Genomic DNA, 23,971 nt, shown 5'->3' on the forward strand with positions numbered 1-23,971 from the left:
TATATATATGTATGTATATACATATATATGCGCTCGCGCGCATTCCCACACGTGTATGCGTGTACGTGTGCATGTGCGTGTGTGGACGGTTGTTATACATTCACAAATCAACGTACCGAGGTTTTTTGTTTTCTACGGGGTTGGCGACAAGTCTCCTCCATTGAGCGATTCGGTTAACTGGTTAAAAGGCGTGGGTAAGGGTCAGGGGTTAGGGGTCAGTTAAGAAACGATTTACTTGGGTAGGATTTTCATTGGATATGTGGAAAACGCATCGTTTTATGATCGTAGTGCCATTAATATTATCGATTAATTAAAAGCAAACGTTCTCGAAATACTGCCGCGACATTTGCGATAATACATATATATACACATATGTTTTACTGTGCTTTCTTCTTCTTATTTTTATTAAATAATCATCAAATCTAACCGATGGCAAAACTTTAAAGATACACACGTTGACGTTCCGACCACTTAAGCGTCCAAAAGAGCGTTTGCAACGATACAAGATTTTTTTCACCGATCGGTGAAAAAAACGTAACATCAAGAGAAGTGAGACACTACTATGAAATGATATTATCGCGCGCATTTTTTATTCTTTCTAAATGTATTCGATTTTTCGTAAATATGAATACGAAAAGTGCCCGATTTCGTCTTTCATTTTCGACGAGACATTTCTTATTCGAATTATTATTTGAACATTCGCGTACCGACGACGCCATACTATTCCGTATTGGTTGGAACGGAGAGGGCTTGATATAATGCAGGCGTAGGTACTCGAGGAATTCGACGACTTTCGACGATCGTGTCGCGTCGATATCCCGTCGTTAAATGTAGGTTTGTTCACCCGAATTCTCTCGGCTTCTTCGTATGTGGTGGAGCGAGTAAGCAGAATAGTACCTTCCGGATGAGAATCTCTGAAAAAAAGGGAAGCTACACTTGCTAGGTGTTTCTTCTAGGTGTTCTAGAGACTTTGTTGGATAATTTCTTCCTTTCTTCTCCAGTGATCAGGTTTTCTACGGATATCCGAGCTCAGAGTTACGTCGTCTCGATAAAAACATTTAATGTTTTCTTCCAAACGTCATACTTAATATCGATAAATTTGCGAATCCATTCCAGATGCCCTTTATATATATATATATATAGATATATATGTTCTTGAAAATGGTTTATAACAAATTATTCATAATAAATTGTTAAATAATTGTTTAAGGATATCGTGAAGAAAAAATAAAGTAACATTTTCTCTTTAAAATTGTCCTTTGCGTATGTTCTTGAAAATTGTTTAGAATAAATTGTTATTAACAAATTATTTATAATAAATTATTTATAACGAATTATTAAATAATTGTATTTAAAGATAGATAGAGAAACATTTTCTCTTTAAAATTGATCTTTATATGTGCCTTTGAAAATTGTTTATAACAAATTATTTATAAACATTAAATAATTGTTATAAATATTGCGAAATAATTGTTAAATATTGTTAAATAATTGTTATAAATATTGTGAAAAAGGTAGAGAAAAGAAATCTCTGCCCTTTAAAACGGTATTACTATGAAATTTTGATCATTCTTAATTCCAGAGGTATTCCCAATTAAATATTAAATATTTTCGTTGGTTCATTAATCTATATTATTTCATTCACAAAGTTATTGACACACTAACCTACATAAATTCCGGGAATTTATATACTTATGGCGTGGTATTTGTATTATTACTATAAACATATGATTAAGAATTATGAATAGGAATATTTCCTATATAAATAAATATCATTTTCATCGGGAAATTGATCTCTGTTTATTTATTTACTTTAATACTATTTGTACTTATCTATTTATTACTTTAATACTATCAGCATAATAAAAACAATTTCGTCGATATTTCGTAGATGCATATATTTAATTATCCACGTATTCTATAAATGTTTTAAATCGATTTTTTTAGAACAACATTTCTCGTAGTGATTATGTATTTAATTATATTAATGTAATATGAATTATAGTTATATACAATCAATAGCAGATTGTTAGAGGAATGATTACAAAACCTAATGCCATCTTTTTGAATTTACAATAACGAAATCCATCGGATTGGAATAGCAGACAAGAACGACAACCCACTTTACTTCGACAAAAGCTTCTACGAGACTGAGATAGACGAGAATGAGGACATTCAACATACACTACTTGCTGTCGCTATTAACTATACAATACGACTATAATGCCTTTTGGATTTTTTGAAATCCTTCTCGTTGATGGTTTACAATTCAAGAGTTTCTTTTCGACAAATCTGTATTCTTCGATAAGAGCTTTTTAAAAATTTAAAATAAAAAATATGAAAAAGTTGGAAAATATTGTACAATTCACAGAAAGAAAAAAAAAAGAAAACTGATCGAAATGAGAAATTCAATTTTTTAGAGTATCACATAAGCCTCTTTTTATTTCGTTTCACATCTTCGCGTATTCGATAAGAGATTATGAGCGATAACTTGGACGGTGCTTTTATCGTAAATATCAACTTCACCTGTTGATGTAAATTAATTAAGCTAATAGAAGAAGAACACGATAAATAACTCGAGTGAACAACTCGAATAACTTTGAAAGCGAACTGACGAACTCGTAAGCAAAGCTCGATGATATTCTCTGAATGAGAAAACTTTCATCCAACTATCGATTTCGTCTACCTGTATAATTTGCCATTTACAAGCGTAAAACATTCAACGATAAATAGATACACGTTTTCGTTTTATCGTTTTAATTGTCGACAAAAAAAGAAAGTGAAACATAAAAATCAATTTTTAAATGCTGAAAAGAAGAAAAAATTATATATAAGAGAAAACTTGTCGTATTTGAATATATTTTTATAGAAATTTTAAACTCACCTGACTAGGTTTACACCGGAATGCTGGCTGATATCTTCTTCTCATTCGTCTTGGACAACATACGCATAATATCCTTACGAAAGCTCTGAAACAAAAAAGATCATGTTTCTCGATCGTAAAAAATTAAAAAATTATGAGCATCTGTGAATGATTTTTTATTGTATTTTTAATTTGTCGCCTGTAAAAAACAATTGTAACAAATATTAATCGGATAACATTGGAGAAAATAAAATGTTTTTTCTTTTTGCTTTTCTGAGTTATTACGATCAAATTTTTATTTTATCTCCGAGTAAAAGCAAAGCTGATGGTTGTACTACTTTCGCAAAGGCAAAGACGCTTTGCGCAATGCACGAATCCGTCAGCACTTTGCTGTATGTTATTTTAATGTTAAGATCGCATGACCGAAGCGCATACTTTTTTTTCAAGTGCCACGCTCGTTTGTACGATATTTGCATAGAGACCATTATGGTTAGTGTAAAAGTGACATGCGATAGATATCACTTATTTTATCGTTTTAATAGACATTAACAACTCTCTTTCTTTTCTTTTTTCTTTCATTATTTTTTAAAAGTTTAATTGAAAGACGAAAAAATCTGTTTCCTTTTTTCGACGAAATTTGATAAAAATATTGTATCGTTAAATAAAACAAAGATGTACTACGTAATGATCTAAATAAAAGATTCAATTTTACGATATACCTATAGAATTACAATTACAATTCTTGGTATATTCAAGTCGCGTGATCTTCCTCATACATTCGAGTATATTTGTTAAAATAATATTTAGTTAGTTAGGAAAAGAGCGTGATATCAATGATTATTACGTGCAGTTTCGATTAGAACTTTGGATATATTCTGCATTTTGAGAAAGAAAAAAGTAGAAATGAACTACTTCAGTCTCGTTGTAGTTCGCTATTTAGTATGACGATGCCTTCAATCGTGATCATAGGAGTGCTGTTTCAAATAGTTTCTTCCATTATGGTGCCAGAGTTTTGGTACGAATTACAACAGTTGGAGAAGTCTGAAGGAATACAGGAAGGTGATCGTTCCTTAATCATTGCTAATACGATGCAACAATATAATAAGAGTCATCTAAATTCATATTGGACACCTTGCGTCATGAGTTTTCTACAGGATCATTTGAAATCTTCAATGACGGTTCTTATAGCAAACTCTTCCGAAGATAAATTAGCTGATATAGATTTACTCGTACGAATATTTCAATCGAACATCGCTATGTATACGTTGAACAGTGCCGAAGTTTTTAATGAGAACGAAAAAATATCGTTCGTAATTATTACCATCGAAAATCTGGAAGATTTAAAAAGAAGAAACTGTACCCAGTATCTCAAGTTATGCACTTACGAGTCATGCGAATTTATTTTAATAATAGCATCGAGAATTTTCAAGAACGAAGATAACTTTCTTCAAGAAGCCAATAATATGCAACAGTGGATGTGGTTGGAACGAATTAGTAAAATCATTATTATAGGGAATATTCAAGATATCGTCTTATTAGCAGGTACTCGATCCTTTAAGCCAAATGAATTGTGTACTCCATCTGCACCAATTATTTTAAGCAAATGTCAGGAAAACATTTGGAAAGGTGAAAGTGAAATTGAAGACTTTCGATTGAACGGTTGTAAACTCGTTGTTGGTTATCATGATTATCCGCCTTATTCTTTTGTGAATAACGATACGAGCGATGAGAATATATTAGGATTGGAAGGATTCATGATCGAGGAGATATTGTCTAGTATGAACGGACGATTGATAAGAGAATTGATAACATTGACGGGCAACGAAAGCATTGACAATGACTTTAAGATGATAACGTATCAAAACGGTATAAAAATTGACTTCCTAATAGGTGGTCGTTTATGGAATCCTGATAAAAATACAGACTTTACGATCGCTTACGACATGGTACCATTAGTTTGGATATTGCCAACTACATCTAACGTATCGCTACGTGGTTTAATTGCACCATTTGGAAAAACTGTATGGCTAGCCATATTAGGTGTTCTCTTATTAGGAATAATCGTGAAATTTTTCTTGATCAAAAACATATCTTTTCTAGACGTTTTAGCATTAGTCCTTGGTGTTTCGGTATTTCGTCAACCAGTAGAAACATCAAGTCGTTTATTGTTCCTTTCTTGGGCACTTTTTAGCTTCTTCATAATTCAATATTACCTTGCGTCCTTGTCGGAGCAACTCATTAATGCGTCAAATCTTCAAATAGAGACAATGACGGAATTGTTGTCGTCCGGATTGGAATTGGGTGGAACTTCAAGATACGTGGATTTGTTCAATGATAAAGGTGAAGATAAAGACGACAGTTACGAGGAAAAAGATCTTACTCGGAATATTCATAAAAAATTTCATATATTTTCATACGATGATTATATTCGTCAACTTTTGGATCTTTTTAAAGGGAAAAATACAAGTATAGCACTCGTCGTTAAACTAAATGTTTCCGATCATCAATTATTAAATTTACCGACAGCTCACGTCAACATATTGAAAGAAAATATGGGAACTCATCCTTTAGCTATCGCTACTTGGAAAGGATTTCCATGCTTGAAAAGGATTAATATAAAAATGCAAGAGTTAATAGAGAATGGCATTATAAAATATTGGGCTCGGTTAATTACAATGAATGGAAATTATTTTCATTCGGACGACGAGACAGAATCTGAAACTATTATCGACCTCGAAAGCGTAACTCCCAGTTTTTTATTATTACTTATCGGTTATCTTGTTGGATTTTGCGTTTTTATTATCGAGCTAATAGTTTTTCCAAGCAAATTTTTAGAATAAAGTGAAATACGTATTCATAAACACATTTGGAATATATTATTACATATAAAGATTATTTTTTGTGTTACTCATATAGTAATCAACGCTTCGATATTAAAATATCTCATTGTTAGTATAACATGGATATAAATTTAAGTTTTCGTAGATATAATTTTGTGAAAAAATAGCGCTCTTTAAATGGCTTTGTAATAACTTTAATAATTGTTATATTTGTTTATTTATTTATTTTTTTTTTTTTCATCCAAGATTAAAGACTAAAAAGTACGACAACGAACGAAATAAAAGGTGTAACTGAAAAATATGATTGATTTTGAATTTTATTAACTTTAAAACATTTTTAAATGATATTTTTAAAAGATTATCGAAAGAAGAGAAGAATTTTTCTCTTGGATCATTGCAAGTGTAATATTACTTGGGTTATAATAAAGTCATCTAGGTTTTTTTTAAATAAAGTAATCGCGAAAGCAGGATGCCTTTTTCAAGAGTTTATTAGAAAACTTTCATGTAATTCCATTAAAACTCTTCTTTGAAAAGAAAGATAGAGAGAATTATTATTACGTATACTTAAGATTCGCATATTTTTACGGTAGATCGTTGAAGGAATAAGCAATGTCTATTATCGTCTACTAATTATTCATTAAAAGTGTATGAAATATACATTATTATATATGTCATTTACATTTATAATTCTTTGGTACTTTTAATCTTTTTGTTTCTATTGAAACTATCTAATTTCTAAAAATGATATTGGAAAATTTTTACACATTACACTTTTACTTTTATCAAATTTAATTAACATGAAAATAATCATTACACTCAAAGTACGTACTTTTGTATTTACATTAATAATTTTCTTTAATTTTAGTTTTTTTCTTTCTTTCTTACTTATCTTTTTTTTTTCTTTTTAAATGATATTTCGTTCAAGGAAATATATATATATATATATATATATATACACTATAATATTTACTATATTTTACTATAACATGAAAATAGTTATCCATTGTTGAATCCACCTTGATCACGTCTCACCATTATCACATACAATATCGTCGAAATTAACGGCATCCTGCTTCTACCTTGGGAAAGCCGTGAGATTAATTAACGATCCTGCCATCATCAGTCACTGTCTTAATTCTTGATCGCATAACGAGTACGTGGATGGACTCGGACGAGATGCTATTTACGGATTACGCGAATATACATACCTAGCCATTAGGTAACCATTATAGATGAATTTTCTTATCGTTTGATCTATCGATTTTATCGAACCTTGAAACTAAGAAAAAAAGGGATTACGCACTCTGAGTTATATATTGCTTTAATAATATTTACGAAATAATATATTTAAAATAACTTTTATCATTTTGTTTCTTTCTAATATAAGATATTTTAATGGGGATATTTCAATTAAGTTTCAAATTTTTTATTTCCTATAAAATTATATTCATAAACGTCGACAAAAGAAAACAAAGATTTAGAACTTTATACTATCGAGGTCGTTTAATATATTTTCCTTTGATCGTTATAAAATCGATTAATCCAAGAGTAAAAGTTTACCTAAAATCGCGACGATGTTCTCTCTCTCTCTCTCTCTCTCTCTTTTTCTTTCTCGTTGAAGTTACTTAGAATGATTTTTTTCTCTTTTTTTTTTTCTTTTTTCTTCTTCTTAGTGGAAACATTTGAATAAAAATAGAAAAATTAAGAAGGATATCAATTCGGTAATACAATATATCGTGCGGTTAAATGCAATAAGAAAAAGAAATAGAAATAAGATGTCGACATGGATAAGGTTAATAACTATAACGGACTAACGAGTTTTATTAAGGTTAACGAAGTTACAGGAGGTTGGAAGAGAGCAACACTGTATGCATACATACTAAGACTGAGCTTCGAGGAGAACGAGAGTTTCGGAAGGTATGGGGGAGGAAGTGGATAACAGGGAGACAGGGAGGGTGCTGGGTAGAGAAGAGTTGGACGGTTAAAATGCAGTAGTCGTTATTGCAATAAGCAATACGCAAATTATTTGACTATACTTATCCAACTTAGAAAAATAATCATAAATAATATTGAAAGAAGTCATTAAAAGTGAAAAAAAAGAACTAAATGAATTTTGTTAGCTTAGCTATCAGTAATGGTAATGGTTAACGTTCTCAAGTACTTTATTTTTTAATTGCACGCATTTATTGCATTCGTTCATAATATTGTATATTATATATGCGTTTACCTAAGTTATGAAAAAAGCATGTGCATGTTTTTCTTTTTCTTTTTTTTTTTTTTTTTTTCAAAGTCAATAGCTCGTTTAAAAGGCTCGTTGAATTATTTCTTCGCTGATCTTTACAATTTCCACGGTTTAGATCATCTAACCTTGTTAACGAGTAATGTACGATTTGTTAAGTCATTCGAATATAGAAAATGACCTTCTGTCATAAGTTTTGAATGATGGAATAAAATTTTCCTCTTTACTTATGTCATGCTAATCGAACAATGTTATATATTCAATTATATGGACAAAAATCTTTGTCATTATTTATAATGTACGTTTATCTTAATTATTACAATCGTCATAGATAAAATCCTTTATGATTAATGTCGTGATTGACAAAAAACAAAATCGATTGGTCAATTCTTTTCAATTACATTGTCCTGCGATAAAATGTTAATTCCAAACTATGAAAGTCAATAACTGAGGAGAAAGAAAAGGAAGCGTATTGAGTGAAATAAGAGGAATCTTTGGATTGAGGAATGATATCCCTTATATTCATTTTTTCGTATAAACGCGTTTTATGACGCTAAGAAAAAAAAACAAAAAAAAAACAAAATTAACTCTACGATTTTAAATTAAACTCGTCGAATTTTCTTTGAATTTTATTAGTCATGTCTTTTATAGCTTTATTACGAAAAGAAACGTTACCAATGCTTAACGAAAATACAAAAAAGTCGAAATCAATAGCATGGAGAAGGAATTTATACCATAATAAATTAATGGCTGCGGATAGTACATAGATATATTATTACACGTAGGTAGATAGGTAGATGTATGCGTATCTAGCTAAACGAGCTATCCTATCTTGTTCAGAGTTTACGTTCTAATGAGAGGGAAACGTGCATCGAACGCATTAAACAGAGGGGCAATCGTCGAAGCGCGTCGAAATTTGCGACATACCAAACGATAAATCAATGTCGATGAAGACCCTTCTACATCACGAATTTCTCTTAATAAATTTGAAATCGTAGGAATGATTTCTAGGAATTTTAAATTGAAATGAATGAGAGACGCTTGTTTGAATTCTTTCAAATATATTTTTATTGCTGTGTTAAAAATTTAATATAACATTGTTTCAAGTTATAACTTATGAGATAAGAGAGAGAGAGAGAGAGAGAGAGAGAGAGAGAGAGAGAAAGAGAGAGAGAGAGAGAGAGAGAAAGAGAGTGACATGAATGACCTGATAGTTCGAAGGATTTTCAATTTCAAAGCACGTTCGTACGTATACATACGATCTTGCTTGTTTTTTTTTTCTTTCTTTTTTTTTTTTTTCTTTTAATCATGTATAGAGAAAATATGAAATTTATCCAAAGCAAGAAAATGTAAATGAATTAAAACATAAAGGATTTCGATTATTTAAATTAAATTCTCTGAATGAGATTACGTTAATTTCTATTTATTGGATATACTTTTATTTATGTTTATTGTACACATACACGTGTACATATAAACGTACAATATCGCAGATTCTATTTTTATGAGCTCTTATAGAGGTAGAATAGAAATCAAATAAATATAAATAAAATCAAGAAAGAAGGATTTATAGAAGCATCATAAAGTTTTTCCAGAGATAAGCTTTGAAAGGTTAATCATGTCAAGTATTACATGATCTATAGAAAATTATGTATATATATATTTTTCTATATTTCACGAGCGATCTAATTTTAAAATGAAAGAGAGAAAAAAAAAAGTTGGATAATGTCATGAAATAACTCGATGAAAAATTTCAAGAGCTAAATATTAACGTGATCATACTTCCGTTCGAACAAGGCCGTCATATGTATTTACATTATGACGTAGACGTTACACCATAATTCAGCATCATTGTGTGCCATTACAACAGAGTATATTCATCGACAACATTATTCTTTAACGGTGTTACAGGAGATCGATAGAGATCGAGAAAGGGTGGCTTTTATTTTCAACCTTGGTACCGAGGCATATCCGTTCTCCTTCTCTCCTTTTAGCTCGTTTCGCTTCAGAATGTCATCGATCCTGACTATCACGAAAGCGCTTACTTGATAAAGCTCTTTTGTCGAAGGAGAGAGGGAGAAAGAGAGAAAGAGAGAAAAAGAGAAAGAGAGAGAGAGAGAGAGAGAGAGAGGGCATGCTATGCCGAAGGAAATTTTCGAGAAAGCTTTCACAAAGCGACAAAATCGAAGACACGATCGTTGCGACTCTTTATTAATTAAAGACACGTAATTTTCAAAATAATGAAATAAGTCGAAAACAAGAGTGTTTTGTATAAAATATTTTCATAAAATATTTTTATAATATGGCTTTGTATAAAATATTTTTAAAAGAAAGATAAAAATTTATAAATTTCATTTGAAAACTAATTGAAAAATTATATAATATCCATTACTTTCATAGACTTGTTACATTTTAACATGACCTCATATAAACTTTGCATTTATAAAGCAAACATTTTCTATATAGTTTGTTACTCGATCGAAATAGGATTAATCTCGACTTAAGAGTATGCTTTCTTGATTGAGCTCGCTCTATTCACACGATTAATTCAAGCAAAGGCAGAGCTAATCGGATGTGAGAGGCTTACCAGCAAAATTATTCAAAATTGAGTTAGTTATCGTTCAGTTACGTTACATTCTCATCTTACTCGCTTCTTGATCTATCGAATCTTTTTAATTCCTTTCTCCATCTTATAATTATTTTTATTCCTTTTTCTTTTGTTCATTCATTATTCCATTAAAAAAAAAAAAAAAAAAAAAAAAAGCTTAGAAATAATTATCGTGTATTCGATCAAAAGAATAAGAATACGAAGATGAAAATACGTGAGAATAAGAGTTCAATATTCCTGGTGATAGACATCTTCTTTAATCAAAAATAACGTAAACGAAAAAAACGTCGAGTAAGAGGGTAAGGAAAGTACAAAAGTCGGTGTAGTTTCGAGGGACGGCGAATAAATGGCTGGGAAAGGAAAAAGAGAATGGTAGGGACTAAGTCGTTCGATTTATGGTTTCGGCCTACGATGTCAGGATACGATGTTTCTAAGAATATCGACGACTATGACAAGGAGCTAGATGTAAGTAAGTAAAAGAAAGAGGATACAACGTAGAAGAATAAAAGATAGAAAGAAAATTGTGAGAGGAAGGAAAGAGAAAGAAAGAAGATAGGTGCCAAGCAAATAGGAAGAAGTAAGCGAGACTCGATCTCGTAGGGTTCTATAAGGTATAACGTCGGAATCCTCAGACGTTTCGGCGCCCAATGCCGACGTCTCGTCGATGACGTCGACTCTACGAAGACCTCGACGACTATTGACTGCGTCATTTCTGCGTTGGCACTCCTATTCCTTTCCTTTCATAGCTTCTTGCCATATCTCTCTCTCTCTCTCTCTCTCTCTTTCTCTTTCTCTCTCTTTCTCTCTTTTTCATTCTTATTATTTTTCAAGAAATAACCTCAGACATATCGAAAAAAAAATGTTTTCATGCGTTTGTACTTCGTTTCTTTCAAATTTTGATTCGATAGTTTGCGATCTTATCTGCACTATGAAAGAATTTATTGATCCACGTAATAATATGACTGCAGAAGATTTTCTTCTATAGTCATATATATATGGTAAAATGGAAAAATAAAATTTTCATGATTTTTCGATTTATGTTGTATTTGTGCGTATATATATATATATATATATTATACAAGTTTTTTACTTTGAGATATTTAACGATTATATTTTAAATCGCTTTTTTTTTCATTTCGTTACATCCCTGTAAAGTTACAACATTCACATTTTTATATTCTAGGATTAAAATGATACTTCAAAGGGGAAATGAAAATGGTCCGATCGCATGGATTAATACTTTTGACTATGTGCAATTAAATTTCGTACTTGTATACATTTCGTTTCATCAAATTTCTTTAATCTCGCAAATTATTTTACAACTACGTTTGAAATCTTCAATTGATTTTATTAAACAAAAATTACATTTGTGTTTTGTTCTTGTTAAAAAAAAAAAAAAAAAAACAGTTTAAAGGGATAAATCGACCCTTATTTTTTTTTTCTTTGCAATAAAATTTAAAAGCATTGGAAAATCTGTTATTGACTTTTGATTTTGATATAAATCCCAATCGATTTACTTCTCTTTAAAATTTATTTTCTAATTTAAATATCAATATATATTTTTATATTATTAGAATGAAATATGTGAAATAAAATTCGTTTAAATTTCTGCTACGATTCTTATCGATATTCGAAATAAAAATTAAAGTTTTTCTAATGTGAAAAGAATGAGATGGTCTTAAGTCAACTAAAATTGAGAAGATTTTCATCGACACTTTAATGCGTATGTATCTACATGCAAATCGCATAATCCACTTGAAATAGAATGGAGAAGAAGAAGATCAACGTTAACGCGGTACTGACGATTTACGACTACCGTTTAGGTTGAAGGAAGCTCTAATAGACGTACTACCCCCACCCATCCTTCCCCTCCCCATCGAGCGTGGAACAACTTTCATTCGATTCGCTGTTGGATATCGTAAAATAGAATTTTGGAAAATATAAGTGATACGATTCTAATAATAAGATTCTACGATGGAACCTGCGTACTCGTCGAAATCGATATAATGATCATTTAACGCTATTAATGAAGCCTTAATATATTTTTTTTGTTTTTTCGTTTCTGTCGTAAACTGTGAAAGTTATTATTTTTCTTTCTCTTAGATCATCGGTGTTGTAAACAAATATTCAATCTTGTGATATCATATATATAAAGCAGACCAAAATCATTCACCGTAAATCAATCGTTTCGTTTGTCACTCAATCGATGTTTGTCAATCATCGTTTGTCAATCATAGATGCACATATCTACGTAACATCTTTGCAACATCGTGAGAATAATTTTTATCAATAAAATTTGTAATACATGCTATTTCTACTATGATTCTAAAATGATTATATGAAAATAGTAGAAAAAAGATGATACCAACGGGAAAGTAAGAAGTACTCTATCGTTGCTCGATGTAAAAAAAAATCCAGAGACAAATCGAAAATCGAAATCACTGATAAAGAAAGGAAAAGTGTTGCCGACTTAGTTTCTTGCCGAACGGCTGTGACCCGGATTTTCTTGTGCTCTCGACCAGCTAATCAAATTTTATTGGATTCCTTTGGACCTATCCATTTTTCTTCCCTTTTCCTTTTATTTTTATCTATTCTACTTTTACACCTTGTTTTTTTTTTCTTTTTCCTTTTTTTAGTAATCCTCGAACATGAATATTTTACTCTTTTTCTTTACACTTTTCTTTGGTATTTATCGATCTTTTTCGTCCTTTTTTTTTCTTTTTTTCTTTTTTTTTTTTTTTTTTTATCATAATTTCACATTCGTCGAATCAATTAAGTAGAATCGAAAAGTTTGAATTTATTTAATATTCTAACAATCGAGCTTTAATTTTTATATAAATCTATAATTTTTATATAATTCTAACAAATATTGAGCTTTAATTTTTACATAAATCGATGATTAATATATATGGCTTTAACTCGTTACGATAAATTTGACATTATCACGATTTAAAGCCGATCGACTGTCGTAATATTTAGTCGTTTCAAGATTTTCTCGAGATCGTATTTACGGTTACCAAGGATACACGTTGTAGCTTTTTATCTGGTATCTACGTACGGTAAAGGAAGCCCATTTTCTCGTCTACCGTCTTCCCCGATAAAAAGACTCCTTCTGAGACATCCAGTCTAAAGCCCAGTGCGGCTCCATACTCCAGTTCTACGGTCCAGACACGAAATATAGCTTGTTATCTTGAAAATTACGCTTCCTTTCAGCTCGCCTTCCACTTCGATCGGAAAAATCCTGTCTAAAGATTTCTATCCCGGGTGTTGATTTCTTTTTTTTTTTTGTTTTTTTTTTGCTTTTTACTTCTTGCTTTTTGTTTCTTTCTTTCTCTCTTTCTTTTTCTTTTTCTTTTTTCTTTTTTCCTTTTTTTTTTTTCAATATATCCCGTTCACTCCTCTCTTTTCTATATTATTACTTTCCCCTTTTTCTTCTTCCTTTTTCCTTCTCATTCTTTTCATTTTATACGGCGTAAAGACTATATACCAAGAAGCAAGTAATGAAAAGTTCGTCGAATCTGCACTTCGAATCGTTCAAGTTTTTCTTCGAATCGTTTTCATCCTTCAAAAGCGTAGTTAAGAAGATTTAATGACTATTCGAACGTAGTTGATGTACTTGAAGTCGATCGAATGATACAAAGAGTTGAATTTTTCTAAAGAAAATCGAAGGAACAATCTATGACGATGATATTAGTCGAGGAAAGACTGGAAAGATGAGTTTCTCTCTAAAGAAGAAGCACTTATATTCTTCTTTGGGAATACGTAGCAAAGATTCGTACAAACTTTTAATTGGATCAAGCTTGAAGACGCTTTTTAATTTTCAACGCAATCATTCAGTTGAGCGATCGAACAAATCTTTTCCTCGAGATATCTCTATATTTCTTTTCATATTCGAAATCTTGATAAAAAGTATTTAAAATGATTGAGTTCGACGATAGAAAACTTATATATTTTTATAATAAATATTATTAATTAAAATAAAATTTATTTCGACGAGCAAATAAATTAATATCCATTGAATTTTTCACAGTGGACAAAAATGTAGAAAAAAATTCAAAAAGATGCGACGCTTTAATGGTCAACTCAGTGAGGCCTTTAGTTAGGCACGTTAGATATATTCAACAATCTAAGCGCCTACATTCTCTTGTGGCGGCAATTAAGGTTATCGAGGCATGTCAGAGTAACGTTATCCTCGCTATCACCTTTGAGAGAGTTAGGACGACAAGGATTTATCGTCTTTGTGGCTTCTCTTCTTACTTCTCATATCACGAGGAAGGTTTGCAACTTTTCTTTTTTTTTTTCTCATCCTCCTACTCTTCCTACTTCCTCTTCCTCCTCTTCTTCTTCTTCTTCTTCTCATTTTCTTAGCTTCCTAGAGTTTGCTCCCAAGCGAGATTTGCTCGATTACAACTTCGATCTTCAACTTTCTTGAAGGATCCTTCAAGTGTCGATCCTTGGAGTGTCCCCTTTTCGATAAGACTATCGAAAGAAGAAAATCTTTTTCCTTTTTATTTTTTATTTACTTTTCTTTTTAAATGTTCTCGATAAGAAAAACAACGGCAGATCTTTTTCCTTTTTTTTTTTTTTCAAATTCAAACTCGTTAATAAACTTTTAAAAGACTTTCTTTTTTAACTCTCAATAGGGAGACTATTCCGATTATCCTAAAAAGTAAACATACGAAACTTCGAGATGGCCAATCGGGAGATGAATCAACTGATCCATTTTTAAATAGATATAGGTATTGTCTCTTATCTCGAGTTCGATAATAAAATGATTTCTCATTGTCAGATAAAGTGAAAGAGGAATGATAGAATAAAATTTTTGTCGAACAAAAAGGGAACAAAAAGGGTTCCATATATGACAGCTACTGTGTTAATAGTCAATAGCTCTGGGTTATCGAAAACAAATACTTCGTATCGGATTAAAAATATCGCTGTGATCGGTCGAACGAAGTATCGCTAAACGATTTATTGGTATCTATATGTCTATTCATTTAATAACGTAAAATGACATGATCTCTCTCGTGAAAGCATTAATGCGTAATGTCATCAAGTACAGAACGAAAAAGAGAGAGAGAGAGAGAGAGAGAGAGAGAGAGAGAGAGAGAGAAAGAAAACGACTGTAAAAAAGTCTTTACTTATACGATCACACTTATTTGATTTATCATGCTTTTGTGAAACAAGGAAAAACTTTTAAAGAAAATTCATTTTATAGAAATATTAAAAAATTTTCATCCAAAAATTTGGTTTGCTAAACTAAAAGATGGACGATTAAATCTTTATTAATAACTGTTTACCGTAAGAGGCCACTCAGTTTTCGACCTCGAGGATCGAGAGGTATCCCTCTCTTTCTCACTCTTCTCACCTTCTGCACATCATCGAATGACCCTGGATATATCGATTTTGCATTTACCCCGAGTAAATATCCGTGAAGCGTGATGGTTACACGTGGGATTGCAGCACAGTGACTCTCTCTCTTTTCCCTTCGTTCTCTTATACGTATTACTAGTAAACGTTGTTGCATCTCTCTCTCTCTCTCTCTCTCCTAAGTCTTAAATCTTTTTTCTTTTGTAACTTTAATATTATGACCGGTGTATGAAAGCATTAGTTTTACGAGAGATTCGATTAAAAAATCGAATTTATTTATTCGTATTTGATCCTTTAAAATGTTTCTAGCATAAATATATAAAATAAGATATGATTTGTAAATTATTAGACGTCGTCTTATATTGAGATACAAAAGAAGATAAAAAATTGATATACGTATTTGAAAACTCATCCTTATATATATATATATATATATATATATATATATATATATATATATATATATATATATAAAAAGGAACATATCGTTGCTCTTTCCCATCGTTGTTAAGTTCGCCGACCTATTCAACACCCTTATCTCTTGCAATAGGAATATTTTCTCGGGACGATGTTCAACATTTTCCTCTGAAGTACGTGAGATCGCAAAAGCATACGTTATGAACGTGTTGAATGTCTCGCAGAGGTTGCTTCCAAAGTACTTTGCGTGACACGCGTTCCTTCCCACGTACATATGTACACGTACACGTACATAACCTTGCATTATGTGTATTTACGTACGTGCTTATGAACGTAAGACCAGCGCGCGCGCACGCGAGAGAGAGAGAGAGAGAGAGAGAGGGAGAGAGAGACTTCATAAGTGCAAAATAGAAAGGAATGATAAATTATAATATTAATTATAATAATAATAAATTAACAATATTAATGATGGAAATAATAGCGATTAGCGAGAACTAAGTAGAAAAATTTTATATTATAGATTTAAAACAATAGGATTAGAAATGCAGGAAATATGCTTTTAATATTCTTTTTTCTTTCTTTTTTTAATTCGTATCAGAATACCGATTATCTTATAATCGAAATGATAAAGGATTCGCAAACTTGATCCCAGACACGATGATAGAATGTTAATAGGTGTAGGTATGGTAGTACGATTCATTAGATTATTGATTCGAGACGTGTCCCTACGTGTTAATGTAAACAGTATACACTAGGTATTAATGGATCTTAGAAAACAGGATAGTGTTCCTATATGATAAGTTTAAATATACATAAATGTTAAATATTTAATGTTCTTCATAGTTTTTCTTTGTGTTAAATAGAACAATAAAGTAATAATCGAAAATTAAAGATATAATGAAAAACATAATATTTTTTAAGAGAGAAAAAAATCAGAAACAAAGACAAATTTAGATGAAATAATTATTGAAGATTGACATTATCCCAAAACCTAATAAACATAAGTCTTGTATATCGATTATTTAAAAAATTATAAATAGTCGTTGACGAACGACATCATTGCATGTTTTATTAGTCTACTGGTAAGGAAGTAAGATTTTTTGTAAAAAAATTCGATTCGCTAGGGTTTGCATGCAAAATACATTGAAATCCACTTTAGTGTTGCACTTGCATAACGATGCATTATGTATGAGAAATTATGGAAGCTAAGCAAAAAATAGATATGTACCCACTATAAATATCTCGTGAACTCTGCCAAGACGAAGTGTTACGATTCTATCTCTTCTTTTTTGGTTTTTTTTTTTGTTTTTTGTTTGTTTCGGCATATCTATCAAGGACACCATTTTTTCTTGCGCATACTCACGCTTACGGAAACAGGTATTTTGTTCCTAAGTTTTACAAGTAGAAACTTCATGCAGATAAACGGAGACTGCCAAATTGATCAAAATTGATATTTATAATTTTGATCTTACATATTTGTTAAAGGACACATTGATTATAACAAATTATACATTTTACTAGTTAGAATGAATCGATATAGTGAATTATCAGAAATATTTGGGCATCTTTCGAAGTAATATAATTTTGAGTTATGATAAAAAAAAAAAAAAAATGTATTGAAAGATTTTATTAACGTGAGTTCTGCAAAAAAAAAAATATTATTTCAACAATTGCAAAGAGTTATGAAATTATTGAAAAAAAAATGTAGAAATTTTAATAAATTCCTATAACTCAACTAACTAGATTGTTAATCTAATATAAAGGAAAAAAAATTACATTAGTATAATCTGTTAGCTAACTCGAATATTTCTTTCGATCTATAAATGTCACGTTAATCTTTTCGATCTTTCTTTTATCAATGTCACACGTTACCGTGACCATATACAAGCTTATCTATTCATTTCCATCATTTGACGAGACCAACATGGAAATGTTTCAAAGGCAGACATCGACTTTGTCGATTTGGAATTAAAATCTACTAGTATCTTTGAAGAAAGAAATAAGTTAGAGAGAGAGAGAAAGAGAGAGAGAGAAAGGGAGAGAGAGAGAGAGAGACAAATATTTGTATGTATAATATATATCTAAATTTGTAAAGCTAAAGATAATATATATATATATATATATATATATATATATATATATACTTATATATAAAGAACTATTACAAAATTGACTCTAGAGGTATTTTCTTAGCGTTGGTAATCATCAACTTTGTGATCGCTAACGATAAATATCAGAAAACTTTGATGCATTCAATGTGATCGCAACGAGATTCGATTAAAATGGATGAAAAGAAGAAGCTGAGAGAGAATCAAGAAAGTACGATGCAATCCCGATAAATTTCATAATATTTCTCACGGTTCAATAGATTTCATCGAACGCGATATCATTTTCCTTGGTTTTATTTCGATGAAAATATATCTTTATGAATCCATTAGTAACATGACAATGTTCTTTCCTATTTTTATCTATTCATACGTTTCTTCGTTCCATTTGCGTGAGCATGATTTTGAAATTATGACGCTAAAAGAAACGACGATATTGTCGTTCCATCGATAATAATAAATAATAAATATAATAAAACATAATAAAATCCTCTTTATGTATTATGTGTGTGTGTGTGTGTGTGTGTGTATCCAAATATTTGTTAAAATTATCGCTTTTCGCTATTTATCGGAATAGAACTATTTATTTTGTTTTTAAATTCATTGTTACATCAACGACAAGCATTGGATAAGCATTGATAAGCTCGTTTTATGCGGACACATTCTGAATTTCGGCAATAAACACGATTATCGTGGCAACATGAAACGCGAACAATGAGTAATACCGATTTTCGAACTTGGAAATTAACGATGCTTTCTTCCGACCGATCGATAGGAAACGAGAAACGATTGGTTAATTTCGGTCATTGGAAATGAACGGAAAGCTACATTGAGGCTACGTTTCTTCGCACATAAACATAAACAAAATATACCGCACATTTCCAATCAGCAATCCGATTGAATATTTCGTTACGTGGATATTACTGATTTTCATATTAAGTATAGATGCCTTATAATTTACATTTATAAGTAGATAATAAAAATGTGTGACCAATAAACGTTGCTTCGAATTAATAAGTTAAAATTAAACGAGAAATTAATAATGATTTTAATTGGGAAAGAAAATAATTAGGTTAATTGTTCTATTCTATGGTAATATCAAGGTATTAGAATGAAATGGACCAATTCTAAAAGGCCGAAAATAACAGCATCCTATTCGTTTACAAAGAGAAAGCAATTCCATTGGCGAATTGAAAGACTGAAAGGAAGGCATTCCTGTTCGAGGAAGCTATCGCCTTCTTTACATCTATGGCCTTTATGTACCTATCGTTATTTATATCGGTTCTTTTTTTCTCATTTATTGGACTATATTAAAGAAAACTAGGACGGATGAATTACGTCTTCTTGTTTGATAGAGTTTTTAATATAATCAATTTAATGAATTCATTTCGATTCGATTCGATTCTAAAGAAATGCTAATTTCAGATAGATATGGATAATTTTTATAATTCCTTTTATCGTCATTCATATAATTATTTATGATTTAATATATTATATTATATAAATAATATGTATATATAATATATTTTCATGAAGCAAAGTTTTCAAGTAAATTCATTAAATATTTTATACGATCAGGACGAAGTGGATGACGTTGGAAAATAAAAAAACAACGTGTATATTTGATCAGTCCTATCATGCATAGAACCTTGTCTCTTTATACGCGTGTATTTTGTCGCTAGAACAGATGATAGGTACTCCTCGTCAACGCCTATCGCTCGATAAACGATACAACAGCGTTTACTTTCGTAGCGCTTTTGTAAGCATCACCAACTAAATCCTTTTAACAGATCACCTTTCTTTTTAGTCAACGAGTTAATCGTCATAGAATTTAATTTCCTCTAGGATCGATCGATTTTTATCATGTTCGTAAAATGATAATCAAATGAACAACAAGGTATATATATTCTATTTTTACTTAAATTTCTTACAAGCAGATTTTATTTTTCATATAACATATTAATATAATATATTAATTTCTTCGTACTTAATAAAAATGGAATAATTCTTTCTCTCTCTCTCTCTCTCTCTCTCTCTCTCTCTCTCTCTCTCTCTCTCTCTCTCTCTCTCTCTCTCTCTCTCTCTCTCTTTCCTTCTCCTTTTAGTATAAGTATATTATATTGAATATTAAAATTGACCTGAGATAAGCTTGAAACGTACTCTGTAAGTATATTCTCAAATTAATTCTACTTATAAATTCGTTTTATCTTTATTCGCATTTTTCAATATTCATTAACGAGATGGCTAGCGAAGGGATTCGACTCGATCGCGATTATAATTGGAATTTTCGCTTAATCATCAATCAAATTTATTTAATCGCATAATTTCTGGACGATTATACAATTATTTTTTTTTTCTCTTTTTTTCTTTTTTTTTTTGTCCGTTTCGATTCGAATTAACGATTCAACGAAGTACAGCCAAGCGACTGACCGAGTTTTAAAATGCCGCCTATACACTAGCACGTTTTAATTTCGTTCAGTGGTAGGACTCGCAAACGACAAGGACAACTAAGGAAGGTACTTTGAAGGAGTTTTAATTAGAAATTTATTCGTGTTGTCGCATTTAAAGTCGAACAATACTGCACTCGTTTACCGATGTTTATCACAGCTTTCTATTTCTTTTGGTCTCTCCACCTAGTTAAAGCTTTCCTTGTCGAGTAACAAGACAAATCAAATTAGGAGAAGTCGAAGGAGATGGCGATATTTACGCAACGATTAAACGTTTCCTCGAAGTTTCGACATATTTTGTGCTGTCGAGATTGAATACCAAAAGGAGAAACAAAATAGTTTACATCTTTGTGAATACAAATTGTCATCTTTATTTAGCTATTTTCATACTATTGTTTGCTTGAATTCAATTTAATCAATTTATATATTTTTCTTATTACTATTACTTGAATAAAATACTTTACATATATTTGTTTTAACAACAAACAATTGTAAACAGATATTCTGTATCTATTAAAATTTCATAAAAATTCAAATCTCCAATTTGATACAAGTTCACTTAAAAATGCAATCAAGTGAGAAATATACTAATGTTTTTTATTTAGACATAAAATACGAATTTTTAATTTTCCATGAAGAACAATAGATCAACTATTACTATTTATCAAAGTAAAATATTAGAACAGCGATTGTGGTTGTTTCGAATGATGTACATGGTGGCTCGTTTCGTAGCTTCTTCAACGAGTAACCTCGGTTGGGCCTGCAACGAAATTAGTTTGAAACTATTCTCGATTCAATTTGCAGGAATATCCGATACTACCGAGTACGTTCACTTAGAATCCCTTGAGCGTTGATATCGAAGCCGTTAACTCGTATAAATTACTCGGCCCAATTATAGTACCTACTTGTCGCCTTAGTCACCTACTCTCCTGAAGTAATGGAAAAATGATAAAAATTGCGTCAATATAGAAAGAAGAACAGAGTATAGATATAATAAGAATTTTTTATATAATGTTAAAAAACGTAAATATAATGAATTTGAACTGTGATGGATAGTCCGCAGACGATTTATTGGACACGCACTTATTTAACGGAGACTTGAAAATGGAGTTGGTCGAGTCGGCTAGTCCATTACTCTCTTTTCAACTTGTTAACCGGTTTTACGATCGGCCAAGTCATCGAACCATCAATTTTTAAAGCTACACGGTGCGTGTTGCCAAAGCGAAATAAAACGCTCGGCTAACTCCATCTTCGAAAGCCATCGTAGGGTAGAAACCTGTGAGAAATGGATCCTTTCGCATTTTAAATGGTCGCACTTCGACTCTATCGCAACATCAACGCTATATTTTCTTTCTCATTTTAGCCACGATCCCTTTGGGAATGAAGAAGAAGAGAGAAAGAGAAAGAGAGAGAGAGAGAGAGAGAGAGAGAACTCTGAAATTTTAAGTAATCTTAAAAAATTAATGCGTTATATGAAGTATGCATCTATATGAAACATTACCTCAGAACATGCTTTTTCCAGTCTTTTTACATCTTTAATTTTTTAACTTATCTTAACATTCAGTCTTTCTTAATATTTATCTATCAAGAGAATTGATAAACTACAATATGAATATATGCATTTTACATCGAATATAATCCTTTTGACCGTACAAAATTTGTTTGATAAAATATCGTCGTCGTATCGAACAAAGCAGTGTGGATGGCCACCATTGTTGGCCTCTATGCAAACATTTCCAACTTGGTCGCGTCACAATAGCCACTAAACCTGATAAACAACATCGGACCTTTATTATACTCTCATGGCAGATGTTATGGAAATGATGTTTCAAAAGTATTTCCAATGGTCTCCTGAATTATTTCTATATTTTGTTACGTATCAACGTTTACAAATTCACAATGTTTTTTTACTTTTGAGAAATCTTTTTTTTCTTTTTTTATTTACAGTACAGATATGTTACATCGTAACTTGAAAATTTCTCACAAATCTTTCCTTACTCTTATCTAGCTACGGCAAGATAAAATACATTAGATAAAGTTAGACGCTTAAAGCATAAAACTCGATTATCGATTACGTGTTCTGTTAACTTCTTAAGTGAGATCCTGTTATTTTGTTTCTTTTAGAAAAAGAAAAATCGATTAACTCTCCAAGAATAATAATCTCGAACAATGCAAAAAGATATTGGCATTATAGAAATTTTATAAATTTTTAAACAAATATAACTCAATTTATATATAGAATCGGTCAATTTTAATATCTTCATAATAAATAAAAAAGAAGCTGATCTAGAAAATATATATATATATATATTCATTCTTTATAATAATTTTTTTTTTAATTTAAAATTTAAAAAGAAAATTATTTTGCAGGATTCTTTATATCTTTTACAAGAAAAAATGTATATACATGATAGATATCTATGTGTGTATTGATATATATTTGAATGAAATTTTTAATGGACCTATTTCCTTTTGCTTCTTTTATTGATTATAAATATAGTGACACGTCAGAGGTAAATTTAAAGTGCAAAGGGTTAAACTTTAGAGATTCGATGCAGATATATACACAGGAACGTACATGTGCATATACTTTGAGTTACTACTTGCATTATATTTGGAAAGAATGGCATCGAGTTGTTTGTGATGATGGATTGTAAAATCTGCTGATGTGAAGTAAGGTTGTTTTCGAGGTGAGTGTTAAGAATAGGTAAGTAGATTCCCGTAAGTAACAAGTTTTCTTTAAATTTTGTTACGATATAATATTAAAGCATGGCATCCGATTAGAATAGATTCTGGAGGAAAAAAAAATAGAGAATATTTGATGAAAGAAAAATCTAGAAAAAATAAGGGTGTGCTTTTTAAAGAATCAGAAAACAATACTCAAATTGCAATGGTCTATTCTTAATACGTAGATAACATTTAATCGTCTTTTAACAAAATATTACAAAATTTGACCAAATACGGCTAAACTAAATCTATTGAAATTTAACAGAACACTTTTGTGAAATTTGAAATTGTAGGGCTTAACATTTTGGTCAAACGCTGAAAGAGATAGATCTAGTTCCTTATGTCAAGAGCTTAAAGG

At 30.7% G+C, this 23,971-nt stretch overlaps 2 protein-coding genes across 3 annotated transcripts in view; one reads left to right on the top strand and one right to left on the bottom strand.

Moving 5' to 3' along the window:
• Dop1R2 (dopamine receptor 2) overlaps nt 1-23,971 on the bottom strand; it is a 46,842-nt gene that overhangs the window by 3,721 nt on the left and 19,150 nt on the right. Inside the window, exons 3-4 of one of the 2 annotated variants that reach the window (XR_004840379.2) lie at nt 2,885-2,969; nt 117-914 (exon numbers count right to left, since the gene is read on the bottom strand). Coding sequence is in view for 1 of the 2 variants with exons in the window: in XM_035883821.2 (XP_035739714.1) it covers nt 2,885-2,969 (85 nt within the window). In the remaining variant the exon portion in view is untranslated. The remainder of the gene's footprint in view (nt 1-116; nt 915-2,884; nt 2,970-23,971) is intronic. The other variant, XM_035883821.2, reaches the window with a different exon arrangement.
• Nucleotides 3,811-5,703, top strand: LOC146872388 (uncharacterized). The gene has a single exon (XM_085662620.1). It carries the CDS (start codon nt 3,811-3,813, stop codon nt 5,701-5,703), a length of 1,893 nt encoding a protein of 630 aa, XP_085518746.1.

The sequence above is a fragment of the Vespa mandarinia genome, chromosome 19 (genome assembly GCF_050613455.1).
Source record: "Vespa mandarinia isolate Hongniang chromosome 19, ASM5061345v1, whole genome shotgun sequence".
Classification (NCBI taxonomy): domain Eukaryota; kingdom Metazoa; phylum Arthropoda; class Insecta; order Hymenoptera; family Vespidae; genus Vespa; species Vespa mandarinia.